The sequence below is a fragment of the Cnephaeus nilssonii genome, assembly GCF_951640355.1.
Source record: "Cnephaeus nilssonii genome assembly, chromosome: X".
Lineage (NCBI taxonomy): Eukaryota > Metazoa > Chordata > Mammalia > Chiroptera > Vespertilionidae > Cnephaeus > Cnephaeus nilssonii.
Genome location: NC_137071.1, coordinates 22,914,580 through 22,938,200, shown reverse-complemented (window position 1 = coordinate 22,938,200; position 23,621 = coordinate 22,914,580). Strand labels below are relative to the sequence as shown.

Genomic DNA, 23,621 nt, shown 5'->3' with positions numbered 1-23,621 from the left:
TGGATGGTTACCCGAGTCATTTATGTGCTTAAAATTAGGTTGGGACTGTACTTTTGACACATTTTTTTAATCCATAAATGAGCTAAAGAGTAGGACTCTAAATTCTATTGTTTACAATTTGATTAACATGGGTATGTAAAATAGATGCTTCTCTGCTATATCACTTCACTTTGTGCAGTCCAGTGCATGTAGTGTCTATATTGTTGGTCATTTTATAAAAGACAGCATTGTTTGCCTTAAATATTGTTTGAACATGAAGAATGTTAGTTTTGCTATTAGTTGTTTGAAAAAGAGGTGGTCATTTTAGTTACTGAAATTGGAATCCATTTTTTTTTTTTTTTTTGCTGTCTTTGTGTCTCCATCTCATGGGATAGTGGAAAATTAATGCAACACTGACGGATTTAGGTCAAAATGCAATGTAGCCAAAAAAACAAAGTTTAAACTCCCTCGATAATGGTCTTGGTGTTCCGCTTCATTTGCCACATGAAGACTAACTTTAAAAAGTTAAGTATATCATTTTATACCTCCAGAAATATTTCTGTCTTCCTTTTGCACAAAGTAACAGCACCATTTTGGTTCATTCTCCGTATATGAAGTAATGGCCTTACTCTCCAAACTCACAAGGATGTAGTATTAACCTCAAAATAAATTCTTACATTACATTTGATGAAAATAATTAAATGCCATAATTTTTGACCATGTGAACTGGTTGGGGAAAAGACACAGTCTTCAGTGAAGAGATGGATATCTTGGGGAATATGGGTTTAAAATGTTATTCTGTAACTGAGCTATTTTTCCCCCTTAAACAACCATAAACCATCCCAATACTTCCAATTTCTGATGAAAAAATGGTATTAGCAATACTGAATTTGCTTTCTGAGTCCTCACCAATATAACTCAAATAAATTTAAATGTTTTGCTCAAAACAGGTCCTACATGTGAATAAAGGTATTTAGAAGAACTGAATATTGCAGGGGTTGAGTGAAATGATCCAGTCCATGTGGGTGAATTGGGGAGAGCTAGTAGGTGAACCCCATGTGAGGTGGTGACAAGATGATAGGTTGAATAGTGAATGAGTTTGATTGCAGTCATGGATGTCATTTTGGTTCATATAATTTCCTTTTGGGGAATTCAGAAGTGAAAACATAAGTGCATGTCTGGCAAATTTGAATGTGATAACAAAAATTATTAAAAATCAGCCCTGGCCCAGTGGCTCAGTTGGTTAGAGCATCATCCCACACACCAAAAGTTTGCAGATTTGATCCCCTGGTTGGGGCGTGTATGGGAGGCAACCGATCTATGTTTCTCACATCGTTGTTTCTCTTTCTCTCCCCATCCTCCTCTCTAAAAATCAATAAAAACGTATCTTTGGAGGAGGATTAAAACATTACTAAAAATCAATATTATTTTAATTTGTTATATAGAAAAGTGAGAATCAGGCATTAAAATATTAGAATCATTTAGGGAAATACTACCCACCGAAACTGGGAGTTGAATTTTAAGGTTAAAATCGGCTTCTTCATTATTTTTAATTATATCTAATATGCTAAAAAAAAAAGTGGCAAGTGTGTGCTTAGGCACTTACATGCAGTAGAACTAATTTCAGCTTATAAGCAGTATCTACAGAGATAAATAAATTAGCCAGTGTTTGACAAGGTAAAGGTTTTGAAATGAAATGGATGAAGGAAAGCTTTAGGTACCAGTGTGGTACATTAACCTTGGCTCCATAGTATGGAAAATTTATCATCATCAAGATTTTGCCTTTCCTGCCCTAACCTGTTTAGCTCAGTGGATAGAGCATCGGCCTGCAGACTCAAGGGTCCCAGGTTTGATTCCAGTCAAGGGCATGTACCTTGGTTGCGGGCACATCCCCAGTAGGAGGTGTGCAGGAGGCAGCTGATCGATGTTTCTCTCTCATCGATGTTTCTAACTCTCTATCCTTCTCCCTTCCTCTCTGTAAAAAATCAATAAAATATTTTTTAAAAAAAGATTTTGCCTTTCCTAAAAAATCGGAAGTAAATTTTGACCATGAATTCCCCAAGGGAATGGGAATTCTCCGATTTGGCAGTAATAATGTGGCCAATAGAATTTTCATAATGCAGTGGCGGTTTCAAAACTGTGTCATGTGAGACTATAAAATAAGTCTGCACAATTCTGCAGAATACTAAAGCATTAGTAAACATTGGAAATTCTGGTGCCAGCTAATAAAAATACCTTGAAAGAGGATTTGAATTTAGTTCCTGTGTTGCATATTAATTTTGGACTTGATTTTATTGTGGGGTGTGGAAGGGCTGCAATTCTAAATTGGCGTAATATTTAAATTGACACGAGACAGATTAACAGGAAAAAATAACCAAATTCTTTACCTATGTACTTATGGTGGTCCCATAAGAATATGGGGCCCTAGGACAAATAGGGCAGTTGAGGTTTATATGCCATTCTGGAGCTAAGGAGTAAGGACTGTAGTGGTTGGACTTCAAAGAGGAGAAGGCAGTTCACATGGAAATGAAAAGCAAATGTTTGGTAAACAAAAGTTTGCTGGGCCAACTTTAACAATGGGGCACCTAGAAGACTTGGTCAAGGAAGGGCCTTGCTAGGCGCCTCCCTGTCTCACACACTGGATCAGATTAAACTATAGTTATCTCTGATGATAGCTCACTTCCTGGAGCAGGTCCTCTACCGAAATTCTTTTAGGCAGTTAGGGGGCAGGTGCAAATTGTTTTCTGAGTTTTTTGTTTCTTAAAAATAATCAGCTTAAAATAATCAATAGCCACCCCCCCCCCCCCCGCCAAAAGGTGTATTTTGTGGTGTAAACTCTGCTCCCCTCATTATGACAAAAGGACTGCTCAATTTTTGTTCTGTAGCTACAGAGCAAAGTATAACATAAGAGTATAACATATATATTCATTCATGGGTTTCCCCCCCCCTTTTTTTTTTCTGTTAGAGAAAGCACTACTGTAGAAGTACAAACTTATCGAGTCTTGGCTTCCCTAGGTGCAGTTTCCATGCCTCCAGTGCGCCCACTGTGTCAATTTTGCCAAAATACTCTCAATTGGAACCTGATAAATACGATGACGGCTTCCTTTCCAGGTTGATTTCTGGATCAGGAACATTCCTCCCAGCACATTTGAGCCCTCGTAGGTTTATGGACCAAAAAGTATACATTTCTTCCTCAAAACTAATTTTCACTTGTTCTCTCAGGTCTTAGAAACGAAACTCAGATTTCAAATCGGCTGGCCTGCCATTGAACCAGCTTTAATTGTGCAGAGCAGTGCACTTTGTAAAACAGCACCATGGCCATTGATGTTCTGCAGAGCTTATTTTTGTTCACTGCTCCACTTCATTATAAGTATATCATTTATAGAAATGTGTAAAACTAATGCAGAGTAATAAATCTCTAAGGACTTTTAACACTTCATCTGACTAAATACTGTGAGGACTATAAAATTAGGACACAAAGATTGATATAGAAATTCACCAATTATGAGAACTTAAAACATGATTTTTTAAAGAAATGGGGTTGAAAATTAAGAATTTTATGACATTTTAATTTGTTATGCCAACACTGAATATGGGATAGTAAGTATTTCTGCCATGCAAATCTTCTAATGGGAAAACCATTAGTGTAGATACAAGTTTTCTAGTCTTTATTATATCATTGTAGATTGCTCATCCTATAGTATATAACAAAATATTTTATATGTGTATATTAATTTCAAATCTACATTTGGTAGATAAGTAAATATTGGTAAACATAAATCCTAGCCTATTACTTTAATGACAATTAGTAGGTATCTATAAAAGTATTTTTCATTTTTAAATTCCCCATATTCTAATCTTGTTCAATAAGAAAGAGGGAAATGGTATCAGGCCAATCTACATAGTCCCTGACTTTAGCTCACCTGTAAGGCAGGTCCTAATATTTGGACAATGGATTCTAGTTGTTTACTAAAAGAGACACACCAGCATAAGCATGTCCGCAGATCCAAAATGGATAGTGCTGATCCTTGAAAAGTGCCCGAAGCTTCTTTGACTGCGATAGCCATATCGAACCACTCTTTCAGCTTCCTGATGGATGCTCATCTGGTCAGCGAGTTAAGAGCTTTGGTCCTGGGCAACCTGCCTGAGTGAATCATTCCAAATGGATATAATGACAACAATCCCCAAACTTGGCACAGTCCACCAGAGATAAAGCCTCAATACTTCAAGCCCCAGCCTCTGGCCAGGAGAGTGGCAAATATGGCCCAATTCTATTCTCTCTTGGAAAATAAAATGGCTTTTCTGTTTGAGCAGGCATATCTATGGTTTTGGACCAAAGAGAAGGGTAGCAGTATCACAAAGGTGGTGGTGCTGGTGACATGCCTTTTTTACTTTATGTCCAGAGTGACTTTCTCATTAGCTACAACCCTTAGTACTAAAAATAAATATAGGACATTTAGAAGAAAATCAGAACTCAGTGTATTCATTTACTTTTCAGAACTATTTTCTGTGCTAGAAGAGTTTCCCTTTCTAATTAGGTTCTGGGCCCTTTTAGTAACTGTTAGTCTCCTGGCAGCTTCTATTGCATTTTATGTGGTGTTCCATATGGAATAAAGTATTATTATTTTAAGGAAGTTCAACATTATCTGAGATTTTTACAGTTTTCTCTTGCTAAATTGGATAACCATCACTTTGTACTCCTGTATTATTCATTTATCAAATCAACTTCATTATGAATTTATTATTGTCTGAGAGACCTTTACCTAGAAAAAAGTTTGACATTTAAAATGGTACATAAAGTCTAGACCAGGGGTCAGCAAACTACACTCGGAGGATCAAAGCCAGTCTACCAAATCTAATGAACAAAATAAACTGTTGAACAAAATAGATCCAGAGACATAGAAACATGGAACAGACTGTTGAATCTCAGAGGGACGGTGGGGATGGGTAGGAAGAGATCAACCGAAGGACTTGTATGCATATATGCATAACCCATGGACACAGACAACAGGGTGGTGGGAGCAGGGATGGTCTATAAGGTGTCAGTGGGAGAAAAAAGGAGACATGTAATACTTTCAACAATAAAGATGTTAAGGACCCCCCCCCAAAAAAAAAAAAAAAAACAACCAACAGTCCACCACCTGTTTTTATATAAAATTTTATTGAGATATTGTCATGCTCATTCATTTATGTATTGTCTATGCTGTTTTCAAGCTATATGGCATAGCTGAGTAGTTGCAACAGAGATCATAACCCACAAACCTGAAAATATTCCCTATCTGGCCCTTTATAGAGCAAGTTTGCCCCTTTTTTTCTATCTTAGTCTATCTTTACAAAATGCAAATATATGTGTGGTTTAGCTATTCTTTGAGGATATTTAAAGTAGAGAAAGTGACCAAAATTAATTTCTGATTTATTTTGGGTTGAAAGTGGAAATAGTCACATTTTAGCATTTTATGCATAATGGGTAATGTGAATGGGCTTATCAGAAAAAAGCATTCTATTGTACTTTTAAGATATTTTTAAATGAGTAAATATTTAGTTGTATCTTGATTTAATAAAATAGATACCTTGAAATTTTTATTTAAAATCATTCATAGGAATTTGCTGAAAATCATAATCATTTTATAAAAGTAATAGTACAAAATAAAATCAGAAATTAAAGAGGCGATATAACAAAGGACATCACAGAAATACAAAGGATTGTAAGGAAATACTATGAGCAACTATATGCCAACAAACTGGACAATCTAGGCAAATGGACAACTTCCTAGAAACATACAAAAAAATCAGGAAGAATTGGAAAACCTGAAAAGGCCAATAACAACTGATGAAAGTGAACTAGTAATTTAAAAACTCCCTGCAAACAAAAGTCCTGGACTGGATGGATTTACAGGAGAATTTTACTAAAGAAGAAGAACTAACATCTATCCTCCTCAAATTATTCGCAAAAATTCAAGAGGAAGGAACACTTCCAAGCTCGTTTTATGAGGCCAGCATTATCCAACTTCCAAAACCAGATAAAGGCACTACAAAGAAAGAAAATCACAGGCCAATCCCTGATGAACACAGATGCTAAAATCCTCAACAACATAGAGGATCAGATCCAGCAATATATTAAAAAGATCATACACCATGATCAAGTTGGATTGATTCCGGGGATACAAGGCTGGTACAATATTCGCAAATCAATAAATTTGATACATCACATAAACAAATTGAAAGACAAAAAATCACATGATCATATCAATAGATGAAGAAAAAGCATTTGACAAAATCCAGCACCCTTTTTTGATAAAAACTCTCAGAAAAGTGGGAATAGAGGGATCATAACCTCAATAATAAAGGTCATATATGACAAACCTACAGCTAGCATAATGCTCAATGGGCAACAACTAGAAGTGTTTCCCTTAAGAATAGGAACAAGACAAAGATGTCCACTTTCACCACTCCTGTTCGACATGGTGGTCCTAGAAGTCCTAGCCACAGCGATCAGAGAAGAAGAGATGAAAGCCATCCACATTGGAAAGGAGGAAATAAAACTCAATTATTCGCAGATGGTATGATATTGTACATAGAAAGCCCTAAAGACTCTACCAAGAAACTACTAGACTTAAATGAATTCAGCAAGGTAACAGGATACAAAATCAATATCCAGAAATCAATGGTATATACATACACCAATAATGAACTCTCCAAAAGAGAAACAAACAAAAAAACAAAACAACAATCCCATTTACCGTTGCAACAATAACAAAAAGATAAGATACCCAGCAATTAACTTAACTAAGGAGGTAAAAGACCTATACTTGGTAAACTATAGGACATTGAAAAAGAAGATACCAAAAAAAAAAAAAAAAGGAAACATGACATGCTCATGAATTTGAAGAATTAACATTATTAAAATGTCTATACTATCCAAAGCAATCTATAGATTCAACTCAATCCCTAGTAAAATACCAACGGCATATTTCACAGAACTAGAACAAATACTCCAAAAGTTTATATGGAACAAAAAAAGACCCTGAATAGCCGCAGCAGTTTTGGGAAAGAAGAATGAAGTAGGAGACATCACAATACCAGATATCAAACTATAATACAAAGCCATTATATCCAAAACAGCCTGTTACTGGCACAAGAACAAGCATATAGATCAGTGGATCAGAACAGAGACCCCAGAAGTTGACCCACACCATTACAGTCAATTAATATTTGACAAAGGAGGTAAGAACATACAATGGATAAAGAGAGTCTCTTCAACAAATGGTTTTGGGAAAAATGGACAGACACATGCAAAAAGATGAAACTAGACCACCAAGTTATGCCATACAAAAGAATGAACTCAAGATGGATAAAAGACTTAAATGTAAGGCATGAAACCATAAAAATTATAGAAGAAACCACAGGCAGCAAAATCTCAGACATCTCTCAGAGCAGTATATTTACTGAAGCATATCATAGGGCAAAGGAAACTAAGGACAAAATAAATGGGACTCCATAAAAAAAAAGCTTCTGTACAGCAAAAGAAACCACCACCAAAATGAAAAGGGACCTACTGTATGGAAAAACATGTTTGCCAATGATACATCTGATAAGTGGTTAATATCCAAAATATATAAAGTACTCATACAACTGAATAAAAGGAAGACAAACAATCCAATTAAAAAATGGCCAGAAGACCTGAGTAGACATTTCTCCAAAGAGGACATACAAATGGCCAAGATACATATGAAAAAGTGCTCAAAGTCACTAATCATCAGAGAAATGCAAATTAAAACCACAATGAGATATCACTTCACACCTGTCAGAATGGCTATCATCAAAAAATCAAACATCAAGTGCTGGCCAGGATGTGGAGAAAAGTAAACACTAGTTCACTCCTGGTATGAATGCAGACTGGTACAGCCACTGTGGAAAACAGTATGGAGTTACCTCAAAAAATTAAAAAGGGAGCTTCCATTTGATCCAGTGATCCCATTTCTAGGAATGTACCCTAAAAATCCCAAAACACCAATCATAAAGAATATGTATCTCTATGTTCATTGCAGCATTATTTACAATAGATAAGATTTGGAAACAGCCTTAGTGGCCATCAGTAGATGAGTGATAAAAAAAAAAAAGCTGTAGGCCTTTTAAACAGTGGAATACTATGCAGCTGTCAAAAAGAGGGATCTCTTACCCTTTGGAACAGCATGGATGGAGCTGGAGAATATTATGCTAAGTGAAGTAAGCTAATATGAGAAAGACAAATGTCACATTATCATACTTATTTGTGAAATCTAATGAACAAAATGAATTAACCAACATAAGACCGAAGCATGGAGGCGTGGAACAAACTGACATACCTCAGTGTGAGGATTGGGGAGACAAGGAGAGATAAACCAAAGAACTTACATACTTACTAGTGGCCCAATGCACGAATTTGTGCACATTGAAAGGAAATCAATTAGAAGAAATGTTTTAATATCGCTATTCACCCTTGCTCTATAATAAAAGTGTCAACCAAATTCACGATTGACAATAATAGGTCAAAACACGTGTGCAATTGGCACCAGCGAGAGCTTTATCGTGCATGTGTGATTAAACTTAGCCTTTTATAGATATAGAATAAACTTCCTTAATTAGACCTGCTTTCTGATGTAGCTATACTTTTTCCAGCCCAGTGAAGCACCCCAACTTCTCTTTCAGGTAATTGTCAGCAACACACCAGTAAATATCAACACAAAGCAGATTATTATTGTAGATCACACAGGGAGAACAAAGGGTAAAATATTTAACTGCAGTAGTGTTTGACTATATTCTGCGCTGTAAGAAAAGCTGAAGTCATTTTCAAGGTCCACCATTTCTTCTTTTCAGTCAGGTCAAGTTTCTATGCTTTCTAAATCTCTGTTTTCCTGCTGATGAAAATAAAATAGGATTCCACCGAGTCTCCTATCTACCTACTTCAGGACTTCTGTGAGGATCAAATGAGATGAGCCATAGAAAAATGCTTCACAGACATTTGGTTAAACTGTAAAATGTTTCCACCTGTGTTCCTGGGCTGAAGACACTCCAAGGAGGTTGGTCACTAGGGAGTGGAAGCCGGGCATTGCTACATGACGTCATTACCCGGCACCCACAGCCACTGTTTCCAGGCTGGACTGTGGTGTGGGCCACATTTTGTGCCATTTGGTCTTGGCAGTGGCAGTTGCAATTTGGTGGGTTGTTGCTTCGGGGTGGTGGTGGGGCCTGTGTCCTACTTGGGGGAAGCCGAGTGTTGCTTTGTGGGTGCCAGGTCCATGGTGCTGTTACTCTGTAAATGGCCAGTGCGCATCATGGCTCCTGCCTTGAATGTCTGCCCCCGGTGGTCAGTGTGCATCACAGCGACTGGTCAGATGGTCGGACACTTAGCATATTAGCCTTTTATATATATAGATATGCATAGCCCATGGACAAAGGCAATAGGGGGGTGAAGACCTGGAGGGTGGGTAGGGGCTGAGAGGAGGAAGGTAAAGGGCTGGGGATGGGGAACGGGAGACATCTGTAATACTATCAACAATAAAATTAAATAAAATAAAATAAAATAAAATAAAATAAAATAAAATAAATTAGTAGTACAACTAGAAAGTATTCAGCATGGGTTCTCTTAAACACAATCTCCAGAACTGACTGAATGGATAGATGGATGGATGGATAAGATATTATTTTCTTTGTATCCCAAACACTTTGTTTGATAAGATTAAAATTTTATTTATGCCCTAGCTGGTTTGGCCCAGTGTATAGAGCATCAGCCTGTATACTGAAGGGTTCCAGGTTCCATTCAGGTCAAGTGCACATGCCCAGGTTGTGAGCTCAGTCCCCAGTAGGGGGCGTGCAGGAGGCAGCTGCTCAGTGATTCTCTCTTATCATTGATGTTTCTCTCTCTCCCTCTCCCTTTGTCTCTGAAATCAATAAAAACATATATTTAAAAATTTGATTTATTACTCAGAAATTTCAGCTTATGTCTTCAGAAGGATTTCTGTTTTGTTAAAGTGCAATATTTGTGCTATGTATATAAACTTTTAAAAATAAATTTAGAGATTTCCAAATGTAAAGATTATTCTTTTGGGTTTTTTAAAAATTCAAAGCTACATGCTGTTATCGAATATAAAGCCATAGTATGGGTATACTTTTAAACTCTAGTTGAAAGCCAGATATACTTTTGTTTGAATTTATAAGACTTTGTTGCATGAAAAAATGTTCTCTACTTTTGTGATTCATCTTTATATTTTAAAAAATGTGGATTTGTTCTGTTTTCCCCTTGTTTATTTGTTTGTTGTTTCCTGAACACTGCAAATTCTAGTTCAATGCCAGTTATTATCCAGAATTTATTAGAAGAGGATATACAAGAGGACCCTTGAGGCAGGGATATACAAATATAAATAAATTAAGTATAGGATATTATAGGTTCCTCCATTTATCTCTTAGACTCCAGCAGCAAAGGATGCACTTTGGAAGGTTTCTGGAGAGATAATTTCAGTGTGCAGCATCCAAATATCATGAGTTCTTGACTTTGGATAGACTACATGGCAATTTAATCATGGATTAAAGTCTATTTTCATTTCCTGCACGTAGATTAAAGTGAGAGCCAGAAGAAGCAGCCTGGGACTTCCAAACAACCCCTGCTGAAAAATGTTCTTCCCAGTATCATTTTCTGTGATGCTTCCTAATAAGCTGGATAGTGCTTTTATCTATTCACTTTGTTTGTTCGTAGAGAACATTTTTCTCTTCTTATGGAATGGAAAGTAGGCCAGTTTTCCGTCATACTATTTCTACATCTTTCTTTTATAAGAAATGACAAATGCATTTCAGTGAGGTTTATGTTTCACTCAGGGCATGAGAAACTCTTGAAGTGCCCATATGCAGGGGCCTGCACATGGTAATCAGTATATGCTTACTGCCTGTGTGCATGAATGAAGAAAGGGGCTAATTTGCCATTGAGAGGTCATTTTGGATCCCTGGAAATTCATAATTTCAGAAACCATTCCTGTGGTGGTAAATACAAAAGTTAGGTTACAATGAAATGAAAGAGGGGAGGAAAAACAATAACAAATCCCCCTAATGCTAATTTGCTGGGGAGTTGGGGGTTGTTTCGTGAAGGGGAGGAGGGAGGCAAATAAAAACTGGATGGATGGGTGGGTGTGTGTGTGGTGTGTGTGTGTGTGTGTGTGTGTGTGTGTGTGTGTGTGTGTGTGTGAAAAGGAAGGCTTTCTAAGAAAGCACAGCAATTTTTTAAAAGCACTGTTGGCACAACCAACCTAAAAGCCAGGCATAAAAGAATTCAAACCATTTACATATAGTTTAAAGACAAGAAAAATGCTTCCATATGATATATGATAGATGTCCATCAGTAGCCTGTGGGGAGGTGATTATTGACTGGGGAGGGGCATGAGGGAACCTTCTGGGTGATGGAAATATTCTGTATCTTAATCTGGATGGTATTAACTTGGGTGTATACTACATATTAAAATTCATTCAAGTTATCTACTTTTTGTACTTAAGATCTCTGAGCTTTATAGAGTTCAATAGAAAATGTAATAATAATAAGGAAAGTAGGTCAGGGAGGAGGCACCAAATTTAGCATGAATGCTTAAAATAGCATCCTTGGAAGAAAAGCATGGCAAACCTCTGGTCTAAAAACTCTGCTGAGTTTAACATAGGACATTTATAGTAATTTTTGTTGCAAAACATTCCAAATCCCAAAGGATGCTTAGCATGCAGTAAATTAACATCCGTTTAGCAGCAGCAAGGTGAAGGCTGCTGAGCATAGTTCTCTTGATTCCTTGAGGACTTACTGCTCTAAAGCAGTGTTTTTCTGTTTTTCTTTCTAGATTGGCAGATTGCTACTCTGGCTTTACTCTTGGGCGGTGCTGCCATCATTCTCATTGCATTCCTGGTGGGTTTGATTTCTATCTGCGTGGGATCTCGAAGGCGCTTCTACAGACCTGTTGCCGTCATGCTTTTTGCAGCAGGTAAATATACTCATTACTTTCAAACTGGTATTAAAGGTGCATGAATCTTTCTACTACCCTCCCTTCTTATGCAGAAGCAGTATGCAGTTGCTGCATTGCATACAAATTGAGAGGCATTTGTTGTATTTTAAGGTAAATTGGCTAAAGGTTTATCATATCAGTTTTTAGTGTGTTAAGCATTTCACAGAGCACAGTGACAATGTCTAAACTTCTAAAAGGTGAATAAATAATAGTTCTTGATAAGGCTGTCACCTTAGGAATTGCAGATGTATTGCAGCTGTCTCACATCCCGTTTTCCCCCCCTCATTTAACCCCCTTGGTGATCTTAAGGCAACATTATTTTTTTCTGACATGAAACTGAAAGAAAATTTCAATATATATATACCCTTAGAGATATAAATCTATTTGGACATAAACATGGTTATACTGCAAAATCATAATGTATCACTTGCACCATCAGACATTTGAATTGTATGAATGGTCAATGGCATATTCATTAATTTAACAGCCATCATTTTATGAAGCATTCTATGATTAAAATATCAACCACAGTAAAATGGAGGTTTTACAAAAAGTCAGGAAGCTATTAAAAAGGGGGCTTATAAGACTAAAAGCCCAGTACATTGTTTTGTGTGTTTCAATTTTCATTTATAAGAATAGCCTTGAATATATTGTTCTTTTTTATTCAAGCTGAAATAGTCTTGTGGTCCCTTCAATTTACCATGTCAGTCATATCTGATTTGAAGACTGCAAAATAAGCCCCTGTGACTGTCAATAATGAAGACACTGACAGAATCATCTAGGCTGTTAGATGAATTTTTAAAAGCTGTTTAAAGTTGGGAATAGAGAAATTTCTCAACATTTGAAGGGTAGTTTGAGCTAAAATTATAATATCAGAAGTGTTCTGCTGCCCCCTGCTGTTCATTTCAGTGTTCATCTTCTTGTACCAATGAAGAAAAATGAAGGTCGGAAGGGCTGAATGAAGTACATATAATTCAAATCTCTTAAGTGACTTGCTCAAGAACACATATTAGTTATACTGATAGATCTAGTATTTCATCACTACTCTCATTCATTCGTTCAACTGTTTATTGGGCACCTATTCCAGACTTCTAATAGAGTAGAAAATACCTTTATAAAAAATATTTTGAAAGTTTAGGTGGTGACCATAGTATCAATATTTTGTTGATCTCATGTGTAATAAAAGGTCTCTTGTGAATCATATAGTATGACCTGAATATTCTCCTAAAGATTCCATCAGTTTTGTTCATTAGATTCCACAAATAAGTGAGATCATGTGATATTTGCCTTTCTCAGATTAGCATATTTCCACTGATGGGCTGTTTCCAAATCTTAAGTATTGTGAATAACGATGGCTGGTTCACCAAAAAAGCAGTCTAATCTTTTTAGAATATAGTTCAGCTCAGTTAATACTTCTCTGCTCAAACTTCTCAGGCCTCTGACCATGGTTCACATGTCTATACCTGAATGAGTCCCTGGCTGTCTGTTCTATCATCTCCTGCCACTCCCTTCCTTGCTCTATGTACTGCAACTAGTGAAACTTACATTTCTCTTCACCCAGTGTGCTTCTGCAGCAGAAGTTTGCACTGCCTGTAACCTCCCCCCAGATTGCTCACTCCCCACTATATTGACCTGCACCCCCCATTCATTCAGGTCTGTGCTCTAATGACTTCTCCCCAGAGAGGTCTTCTTCAACTGTCTGAAAGAGTATAGCATCCTCTGTCTTGTTTACTTGCTTTCTTGTATTTTTATGTCCCTTAGCAATAACTGCCATATTCTGTATTTAATTACAATGGACTGCCTACCCATGAGGGTAGCACTTTAGTTACCAATGCCTCAAACTGTATCACTTTAGAAATATTCAAATATTTATTGAGTGAATGAATTTGTCTAATGAGTAAATAGATTACTATTCCTATTCACATTCATATTTTAGTCCTGTCCTACCAGGATCAGTCATGATTTGACTAGTGACCGGAGTACAGAAACCTTAAAGAGAAATGCCTTTTTTTTTTTAAACTTACTTAGTAGCTGTGGCATTTTCTTCCCCTATAGCCCATGGTTGATAGTGATTGACTGCTTGTTAGTTTTAAGACATTTAAAACACGAACGTGCCCTTTCACAAAGGCACAGAGCCAGCTGAATTTTTTAAAAATTGATACACATTTGGAACTTACTGGCTGCAAATCATGTGGGTTATATAATATGCTGTCAGTTGTCCTAACGATGACTTCAAACTTAGCAGATGTTTAAACTACAAACAAGGTATGATTTCTGTTTTGGATGCTGAGAGATTCTCCTTTTTTAGGGACCTGTTTATCCATTCATTCTCAATAGTAATGTGAAAGTGCTGGCCCATGCAGTGTTGAACTGCAGGGCAAAAATGTTTAGAATTCTTATATCAGGTTCCAGAAAGGTCACTTGACCCTCACATAGAGCTTCATTGAAACTAATTATTTTGAGGAATAATGCCCTCATGAATTTTCTGTACTTCATCAGTTTTATGCCCAAGATAGATGACTGCTATACAGACTTTCTAGGAACATTAATCATATTGGTAATAATGATCTTTTACAGCTACTGAGAACAGATGAGAATAGATTTTAACGCACAGAATTTTAGTTTAATTAAGCACACTATCCATCCTATTACTCTTTTAAAAAATGTAATAAGCTATCTTTTTTTATTTTATCAAGGTTTATTCTTGTCTCCTACTCCTTAATTGTTTGTGTTTGTTGCCACACTTTTGGAGTTTACAGTATTTTTAAGATGGGTTAAATAATAATCATTTTAACCAAAAATTGACTTTACATTATCAGGAGTTGGCAAACATTCCCCCCGTCCCCCCACACATACACACACACTGGGTGCTTCCTACTCATCCTCCTATTTTTTTTCTTTATTGAAAGTATTACAGATGTCCCCTTTGTTTATTTGCTTTTTTCCCCATTGACCCCCTCCACAACCGCACCTGTCCTTCTTAGGCCTTGAACACTGTTGTCTGTGTCCATAAAGGCATGTAAGTTCCCGTTAATCACTCCCTACCAACCCCCACCCCTGCTTTCCCTTTGAAATTCCTCGGTCTGTTCCTTGCTTCTATGTCTCTGGATCTATTTTGTTAATAAATTAATTTTGTTAATTAGATTCTACATATGAATGAGATCATGTGATGCTTATCTTTCTCTGGCTGGCTTATTTCATTTAGCGTAATACTCTCCAGGTCCCTCCATGCTGTCTCAAAGGGTAGGAGATCATTCTTTTTACTGATGCTTAGTATTCCATGGTATAAATGTACTACACCTTCTTTATCCACTCATCTGTTAATGGGCACTTGGGCTATTTGCAAATTATAGATATTGTAAACTGTGCTGCTGTGAACATAGGGGAGCATATATTCTTTCTGATTGGTGTTTCTGGTTTCTTAGGATATATTCCAAGAAGTGGGATCCCTGGGTCAAGTAGGAGTTCCCTTTTTAATTTTTTGAGGAAACTCCATACTGTTTTCCACAGTGGCTGCACCAGTCTGCATTCCCACCAGCAGTGCAAGAAGGTTCCTTTTTCTCCACATCCTCGCCAGCACTTGTCCTTTGTTGATTTGTTGATGATAACCATTCTGACAGGTGTGAGATGGTACCACATTGTCATTTTTATTTGCATCTCACTGATGATTAGTGACTTTGAGCCTTTTTTCCTATGTCTCCTAGCCTTCTGTATGTTCTCTTTGGAGAAGTATCCATTTAGGTCCTTTGCCCATTTTTTAATTGGATTGTTTGTCTTCCTTTTGTTAAGTTGTATGAGTTCCTTATATATTTTGGAAATTAACCCTTATTGGATGTATCATAGGCAAATATGGTGTCCCATGCAGTGGGCTCTCTTTTCATTTTGTTGATTTTTTTTTTTTTTTTGCTGTGCAGAAGCTTTTTATTTTGATATATTCCCATTTTTTTTATTTTCTCCTTAATTTTCTTTGTCCTAGGAGATGTTTCAGTAAATATATTGCTAAGAGAGATGTCTGAGATTTTGCTGCCTGTGGTTTCTTCTAGGATTTTTATGATTTCATACCTTAGATTTAAGTATTTTATCAATTTTAAGTTTATGCTTATATATGGTATAAGTTGGTGGTCTGGTTTCATTTTTTTGCATGTACCTGTCCAATTTTCCTAGTACCTTTTATTGAAGAGACTGTCTTTTCTCCATTGTATGCTCTTGCCTCCTTTGTCAAATATTAATTGAGCATAATGGCTTGGGTTGATCTCTGGGTTCTCTGTTCTATTCCATTGGTCTATATGTCTGTTCTTGTGCCAGTACCAGGCAGTTTTGAGTACAGTGGCTTTGTAGTATAACTTGATATCTGGTATTGTGATTCCTCCAACTTTATTCTTCTTTCTCAAGATTGCTTCAGCTATTCGGGGTCTTTTTTGGTTCCATATAAATTTTTAGAATGTTTGTTCTAGATCTGTGAAATATGCCATTGATATTTTACTAGGGATTGCATTGAATCTATAGATTGCTTTGGGTAGTATGGACATTTTAATGATGTTGCTTCTACCAATCCATGAACACGGTATATTCTTTCTCTTATGTATATCTTCCTCTTTCTCTTTTTTCAGTGTCCTGTAGTTTTCAAGTACAGGTCTTTTACCTCCTTGGTTAAATTTATTCCTAAGTATCTTAATATTTTTTTTGCAATGGTAAATGGGATTTTGTTTTCATTTCTCTTTCTGAGAGTTCATTATTGGTGTATAAAAATGCCATAGGTTTCTGGTTGTTATTTTCTATCCTGCTACATGGTTGAATTCATTTATTAAATCTAGTAGTTTTTTTTTATGGAGTCTAGTATTTTCTATGTACAAGATCATGTCATCTGCAAATAATGATGGTTTTACTTACTCCTTTCCAATTTGGATGCCTTTTATGTTTTCTTCTTGTCTGTTTGCTATGGCTAGGACATCCACTACTATGTTGAACAAGAGTGGTGAAAGCAGACATCCCTATCTTGTTCCTGTTCTTAGGAGAAATTATTTTAATTTTGTCCATTGAGTATGATGTTGACTGTACATTTGTCATATATGGCCTTTATTACGTTGAGGTATGATCCCTCTATTCCCACTTTGCTGAGACTTTTTATCTAAAAAGTGTGTTGGGTTTTGTCAAATGACTTTTCTGCATCAAATGATATGATCATGTGAACTTTGTTTTGCAATCTGTTTATGTGATACTAGGAGCCCAGCGCACGATTCAAAATCGCACAGTGCCACCCTCAAGTCGTCAGTCTGGCCCTGCCTCGCTCCCTGGGCTCCGCAGCAGCAGTGGCCGCTGCAGGTCTGGCCCTCCCCCAGCACAGGCGCGTGGAAGCCCCTGCCGCCCCGCCCCCAACGCTGGACATGCAACCTCCTCCTGTCCAGTTGACCCGTTATGGCATTCCAGTTAATTAGCATATTTCTCTATTTTATATATATATATATATGTATAGATAGATAGATGATAGATAGATAGATAGATAGATAGATAGATAGATAGATATCACATTTAGTGATTTGCGAATATTGTACCAGCCTTGCATCTCCGGGATAAATCCCACTTGGTCATGGTGATTCGATTTGCTAGTATTTTGTTGAGGATTTTAGCATCAGTGTTCATCAGGGATAGTGGCCTGTATTTCTTCCTTTTTAGTGTCTGGTTTTGGAATTAGGGTAATGCTGACCTCATAAAAACAGCTTGTTAGTGTTTGTTCCTCTTGAATGTTTTGGAACAGTTTGTGTAGGCTGGGTTAGTTCTACTTTGAATGTTTGGTAAAACTCCCATGTGAAACTGTCTGCCAAAGAAAAGCTGGGCTTTTGTTTGCTGGGAGTTTTTTTTTAATATATTTTATTGATTTTTTACAGAGAGGAAGGGAGAGGGATAGAGAGTTAGAAACATCATGAGAGAGAAACATCAACCAGCTGCCTCCTGCACACCCCCCACTGGGGATGTGCCTGCAACCAAGGTACATGCCCTTGACCGTAATCGAACCTGGGACCCTTCAGTCCACAGGCCGACGCTCTATCCACTGAGCCAAACCGGTTTCGGCTGTTTTGTTTTTTTTTACTGCTTCAATTTCATCAGTAGTTATCGGCCTATTCAGGTTTTCTGATCTTCCTGATTGAGTTTTAGAAGATTGTACTTTTTTAGGAATGTGTCCATTTCGTCCAGGTTGTCTAGCTTGTTGGAGTATAGTCATTCATTGTGTTATTTTATGATCCTTTGTATTTCTGTGGGGTCAGTTGTTACTTCACCCCTTTCATTTCTGATTTTGTTTATTGAGTCCTCTCTTTTTGTTTCTTATTGAGTCTGGATAGAGGTTTATCAATCTTGTTAATCTTTTCAAAGTACCACCTCTTCACTTTATTGATCCTTTGCATTTTTTTTTTTACTCTCTATGTCATTTATGTCCTCTCTGATCTTTATTATTTCCTTCCTTCTCCTTACTCTTTTGTTGTTCTCTTTCTAATTCTTTAAGTTTTTGGATTAGATAACTTATTAAGAATTTTTAAGTTTAATAACATTCTCTTTAGCTCCATGTGTTTGCATGTTTTTGAGTGTTTTCAGTGTAGTTGATTTCTAATTTCATGCCACTGTGATCTGAGTAGATGCTTGATATGATTTCAAAATTCTTGAATTTGAAGAGGCTTGTTTGGTTTCCTACATGTGGTCTATCTTTGAAAATGTCCCATATGTACTTGAGAAGAATGTGTATTCTGTAGCTTTGGGGTGAAATGTTCTGAAAATGTCAATTCCATCTGATCTATTTTGTTGTTTAGGATAGCAGTTTCCTTGTTGATTTTTTTTTTGTCTAGAAGATCTATTCAGTGATGTCAGTGAGGTGTTAAAATTGCCTAATATGATTGTATTGATGTCAATCTCTCCCTTAAAGTTCTCCAGAAGTATTTTTATATATTTGGATGCTTCTGTATTGGGTGCATATGTGTTTACCAGAGTTTTATCCTTCTGTTGTATCGATCTCTTTAGTATTATGAAATGGCCTTCATTATCTCTTGTTATGGCCTTCACTTTGAAGTCTATTTAGGCAGATATGAGTATTGCTACCCCAGTCTTTTCATTTCCATTTGCCTAGAAAATTTTGACCATAACTTTATTTTCATTCTGTGTGAGAGTCTTTTTTTCTGGTGTGGGTCTCTCTCTCTCTCTCTGGCTATTTCTTAACACACACACACACACACACACACACACACACACACACACTGAGTGGCTAGATTATTATGATCTCTGAACTCATAATAATCTGGCCACTCAGTGTATATTCTATATAATAAAGGCTAATATGCAAATTGTCCCCTTGACCAGGAGTTCAACCAGCAGGCAGGCCGGTCAGCCACCCATGTCCCCTCTCCCTAGCCAGGCTGACTGGACCCCTCCCATGCACTGATTCATGCACCGGGCCTCTAATATATATATATATATACATACTGAGTGGCCAGATTATTATGCATTCAGAGATCATAATAATCTGGCCACTCAGTGTATGCTTTATATTTATATCTATCTATCTATCTATCTATCTATCTATCTATCTATCTATCTATATATATATAGAGAGAGAGATAAAATTTCAGAGAGGAAGGGAAAGGGAGAGAGAGATAGAAACATCAATGATGAGAGAGAATCATCAATCAGCTACCTCCTGCATATCCCCCACTGGGGATGGAGCCCACAGCTCAGGTCTGTGCCCTGACCAGGAATGGAACTGTGACCTCCTCTTTCATAGTTCAGTGCTCAACCACTCAGCCATGTCAGCTGGGCTGAGGTGTGTCTCTTTTAGACAGTATATATTTGGGTCATGTTTCCTCAACATTCAGCTACCCTATGTCTTTTAATTGGGGCACATAAGCCAATTACATTTAAGGTTATTATTGATAACCTTATTTACTTATTTATTTTCATTCTTATTCTTTATGCCTGTGTTCTCTTTTGCTCTATTTTTTCTTACAATAGTCCCTTTAGCATTTCTTGCAGTGCTGGTCTTGTAGTAATAAACTCTTTTAGCCTTTTTCAGTCTGCAAAGCTCTTTATTTCACCTTTGATTTTGAATGATAGACTTACTGAATAGGGTAGTCTTGGCTTCAGTTTCTTGCTTTTCATTACTTTTTGTACTTCATGCCATTTCCTTGTGCCTTGAAGTGTTTCTATTGAGAAGTCAGCTGACAGTATTAATGGGAGCTCCCTTATAGGAAACTTTCTGTCTCTCTCGTGCAGCCTTTAAGATTCTTCTTTGTCTTTAATGTTTGCCATTTTAATTAATATGTGCCTAGGTGTGGGTCTTTTGGTATTCATTTTGATTCTGACTCTCTTTGTTTCCTGAACTTGAGTGACTTTTTCCTTCACCAGGTTAGGGAAATTTTCAGCTATTATTTCTTCAAACAGGTTCTCTATTCCTGCCTCAGATTCTGCTCCTTCTGGTTCCCCTATAATGCAGATGTTGTTATGTTTCATGGTGTCCCAGAACTCCCTTAGACTCTCCTGCTTTTTATTTATTTTCCATTTGCTGCTCTAATTCACTAATTCATTCCTCAGCTTCTTCTAGTCTATGGTTGAATCCTTCTAGGGTGTTCATTTCAGCAATGTCATTCTTCATTTCTAATTTATTTTTATTTAATGTTTCAACCTGTCTTTTCACATTGCTGTAGCTCTCATTAAGTTCCTTATAGTTCTCATTAAGTTCCTTATAATTCTCATTAAGTTGCTTGTAGTTCTGAATTGTTTGAGCACTCTTATTAACATTACTCTGAATTCTTTATCTGACACATTGCTTGTCTCCATTTCATTTAGTTCCTTTCTGGTGATTTCACCTTGTCTTTCATTTGGGGTTTTTCTTTGTCTCCCCATTTTTGTTGTTTCTTTGTATTTGTTTCTGTGTATTAGATCAAACTGCTATGCCTCCCAGATTTTGTGGGGTAGTCGTATGTAGTAGGAGTTTTATGGGACCCAGTGGTGCAGTCTCTTAGATCTCCTGAGCTGGGTGCTCTGGGAAAACCCCTTACTTGAGTTATTTGGGTTCTCCTGTTGTACTTGTGTCTTGAATGTTATTGTCCTATTCGTAGATGGAGGTGCTGACCAAATAGAACAAAATACAACACCACAAAATATGAAACAAAAGAAACAAAACACAAACATACACAAGACCCCTATAGTATCACAAAAAAACAGCCATGAGAGAAAAAAGAATTAGGAAAGAGAAAAGAGAGCAAGAATGATAGAAAAAAAAGGAAAGAATGAAAACAAGGAAAAATCAAAACAAACAAACAAAAAAAGGGCAGGGAAGGAATATGTAGATGTATAGCAGTCTCCAGGTACTTTATGTCCTTCCTTGATAGAAGTCTCCTCCTCAGCTTGACTTCAGTTGGTAAATCCAGGTGAATGGTCTTCACTTTAGTTGTATTTCCAGTCTGGCCCTGGGACAAGGTACAGGACAGGTCTGCCTATTCAGCCACCATTTGTACTCCCTCATTTGGCATATTGTTTAAATAAAGTGCAGATAGTAAATATTTAAGGTTTTGTGGGCCACATCATTTCTGTTGCAGCAGCTCAACTCTGCCTTTGTAGTACAAACAGTACATAAATTAATGAGCCTAGCCGTATTCCAATAAGACTTTTTTCAAAAACAAACAACAGACCAGATTTGGTAGTTTGCCAGCTTCTCTCACATAGATTTTTCATGGAGAAGATTATTTGTTTCATATAGTAGAGAATGAGGCAGATGCATCCCATAAATTCTAGTGAAATTTATTTATAAAATAGAAGTGCTATATAATTGATTCTATAGCAAGTTATGATTTTGAATGGGAGATATCTCTTGTGTAATCCCATGTCTCATATAAAAATACACACAGAATAAATACCACTTTATTTAGATATTTTAAAGCCCTTCTTCCTGATTAATTTGCCTGTTTTATTTTATTATGTATGGCCGAGAGCAAAGATTTTACTAAGAACTAAAAGCTAAATTTTATGCTCTGTTGTAGTAGTGTTTATTAGCCTAGGTTTTTCAGTACCATTATTTTCCCTGACTTCGTGACTTAATTCTTCTTTGAAAGTAAGGATTAAATATATAAATGTCACCTGTTATATGTAATAGACAGGGTATAATTGGTGTGACTTCTAGACAAAGATGACTTTTGAGCCTTTTTAAAAATGAGGGTTATGGACTGGATGAGAAGAAAAGAATGAAAATAGTTTTTGCTAGGGTAAAGCAAAAATATCAAAATAGGACTTGCTGGAATTCTGGGCAGAGGTAGATGATATTGAGAAGCAATAACAAAAGCACATTTTGAATCACAAGTTGACTGTTTTCATAAGTACAAATGAATTTGAAGTCCCCAATTCCTCAAAAGCATAAAAATAAGGGTTTTAGCTCATATTTGGGGTCACTATTCTTGGGTTGCTGGTCACAGGTTTTGTATAATGGAACAGTTGAGCTTAACTAGTACTACTTGCCATAATACTAATAATTATATACATGGGTAGGAAAAAGTAGGTTTACACTTGTGAGTACACAAAATAGTTTATTCTTATATTTATTAGTTATTGTTTTATTTATTTGTGTAACTGTAAGCCCACTTTTCCTCACCCCTGTATGTATTTGTAAAGTGATAATTACTTCTTGGTATGCCCATAGAAATTACTATATTGCATTAATTATTTTGCCAAAAACTATTATGGTGATTTACTAATTATTATTAGAGTAATTCTTACTGTATTGTGAAAATAGCGTTAAACAAAGAAAAATGTTAATATTTTAAAGTATATACTATCTAGAGCAGGGGTCCTCAAACTTTTTAAACGGGGCCAGTTCACTGTCCCTCAGACCGTTGGAGGGCCAGACTATAGTTTAAAAAAAACTATGAATAAATTCCTATGCACACTGCACATATCTTATTTTGAAGTAAAAAAACAAAACGGCAAAAACACCCGCATGTGGCCCACGGGCCGTAGTTTGAGGACGCCTGATCTAGAGTAAGCAATGCTTAAGATGTTTTGGCTTTTAGTTTATTTGGTTAAAAAGTAATTCTTGTAACTATGTGTATTTATATGTTATATTATCCTGTTTCCTGTATTTTTCTAATTTTGATTTGCTTTTCTTTCAGTTGTTTTACAGGTTTGCAGCCTGGTCCTTTACCCAATCAAGTTCATTGAAACTGTGAGCTTGAAAATTTACCATGAGTTCAATTGGGGTTATGGCCTGGCGTGGGGTGCAACTATATTCTCATTTGGGGGTGCCATCCTTTACTGCCTGAACCCTAAGAACTACGAAGACTACTACTAGAACCAATAGTCTCAAATTGGGGTGGGGTGGGGTGGGGGAGAACATCCAACAAGGATTACATCTGCATCTTTTCTAACTCACTATTTTCTAAAACACTTGTGAGGTGTCAAGCAGTTTGCTAAGTTGATTTAATATCTTTTGCCTTTTGGCTGTCAACATCATAACCAGCTTTTATATCCATTTTAGGGACCTGCACAAATTAAGAGAGCTGATTAGACATAGGCAAATGCTGCAAACTTCCAATATGTTCTTGTCATTTTTCTTGACAAGTGAAGGGTCTATATAACAGCAACCATTGTGAGAAACTAGTT

The 23,621-nt window shown here is 36.6% G+C and overlaps 1 protein-coding gene across 1 annotated transcript in view; it reads left to right on the top strand.

The window, feature by feature from the left end:
- The window catches only part of TMEM47 (transmembrane protein 47), a 34,536-nt gene extending 10,921 nt beyond the window's left edge, over positions 1 to 23,615 (top strand). Inside the window, exons 2-3 of the mRNA XM_079764414.1 lie at positions 11,829 to 11,969; positions 23,132 to 23,615. Coding sequence (XP_079620540.1) covers positions 11,829 to 11,969; positions 23,132 to 23,310 — 320 coding nt within the window. The 3' untranslated portion in view covers positions 23,311 to 23,615. The remainder of the gene's footprint in view (positions 1 to 11,828; positions 11,970 to 23,131) is intronic.
- Positions 23,616 to 23,621: the final 6 nt, after the last annotated feature.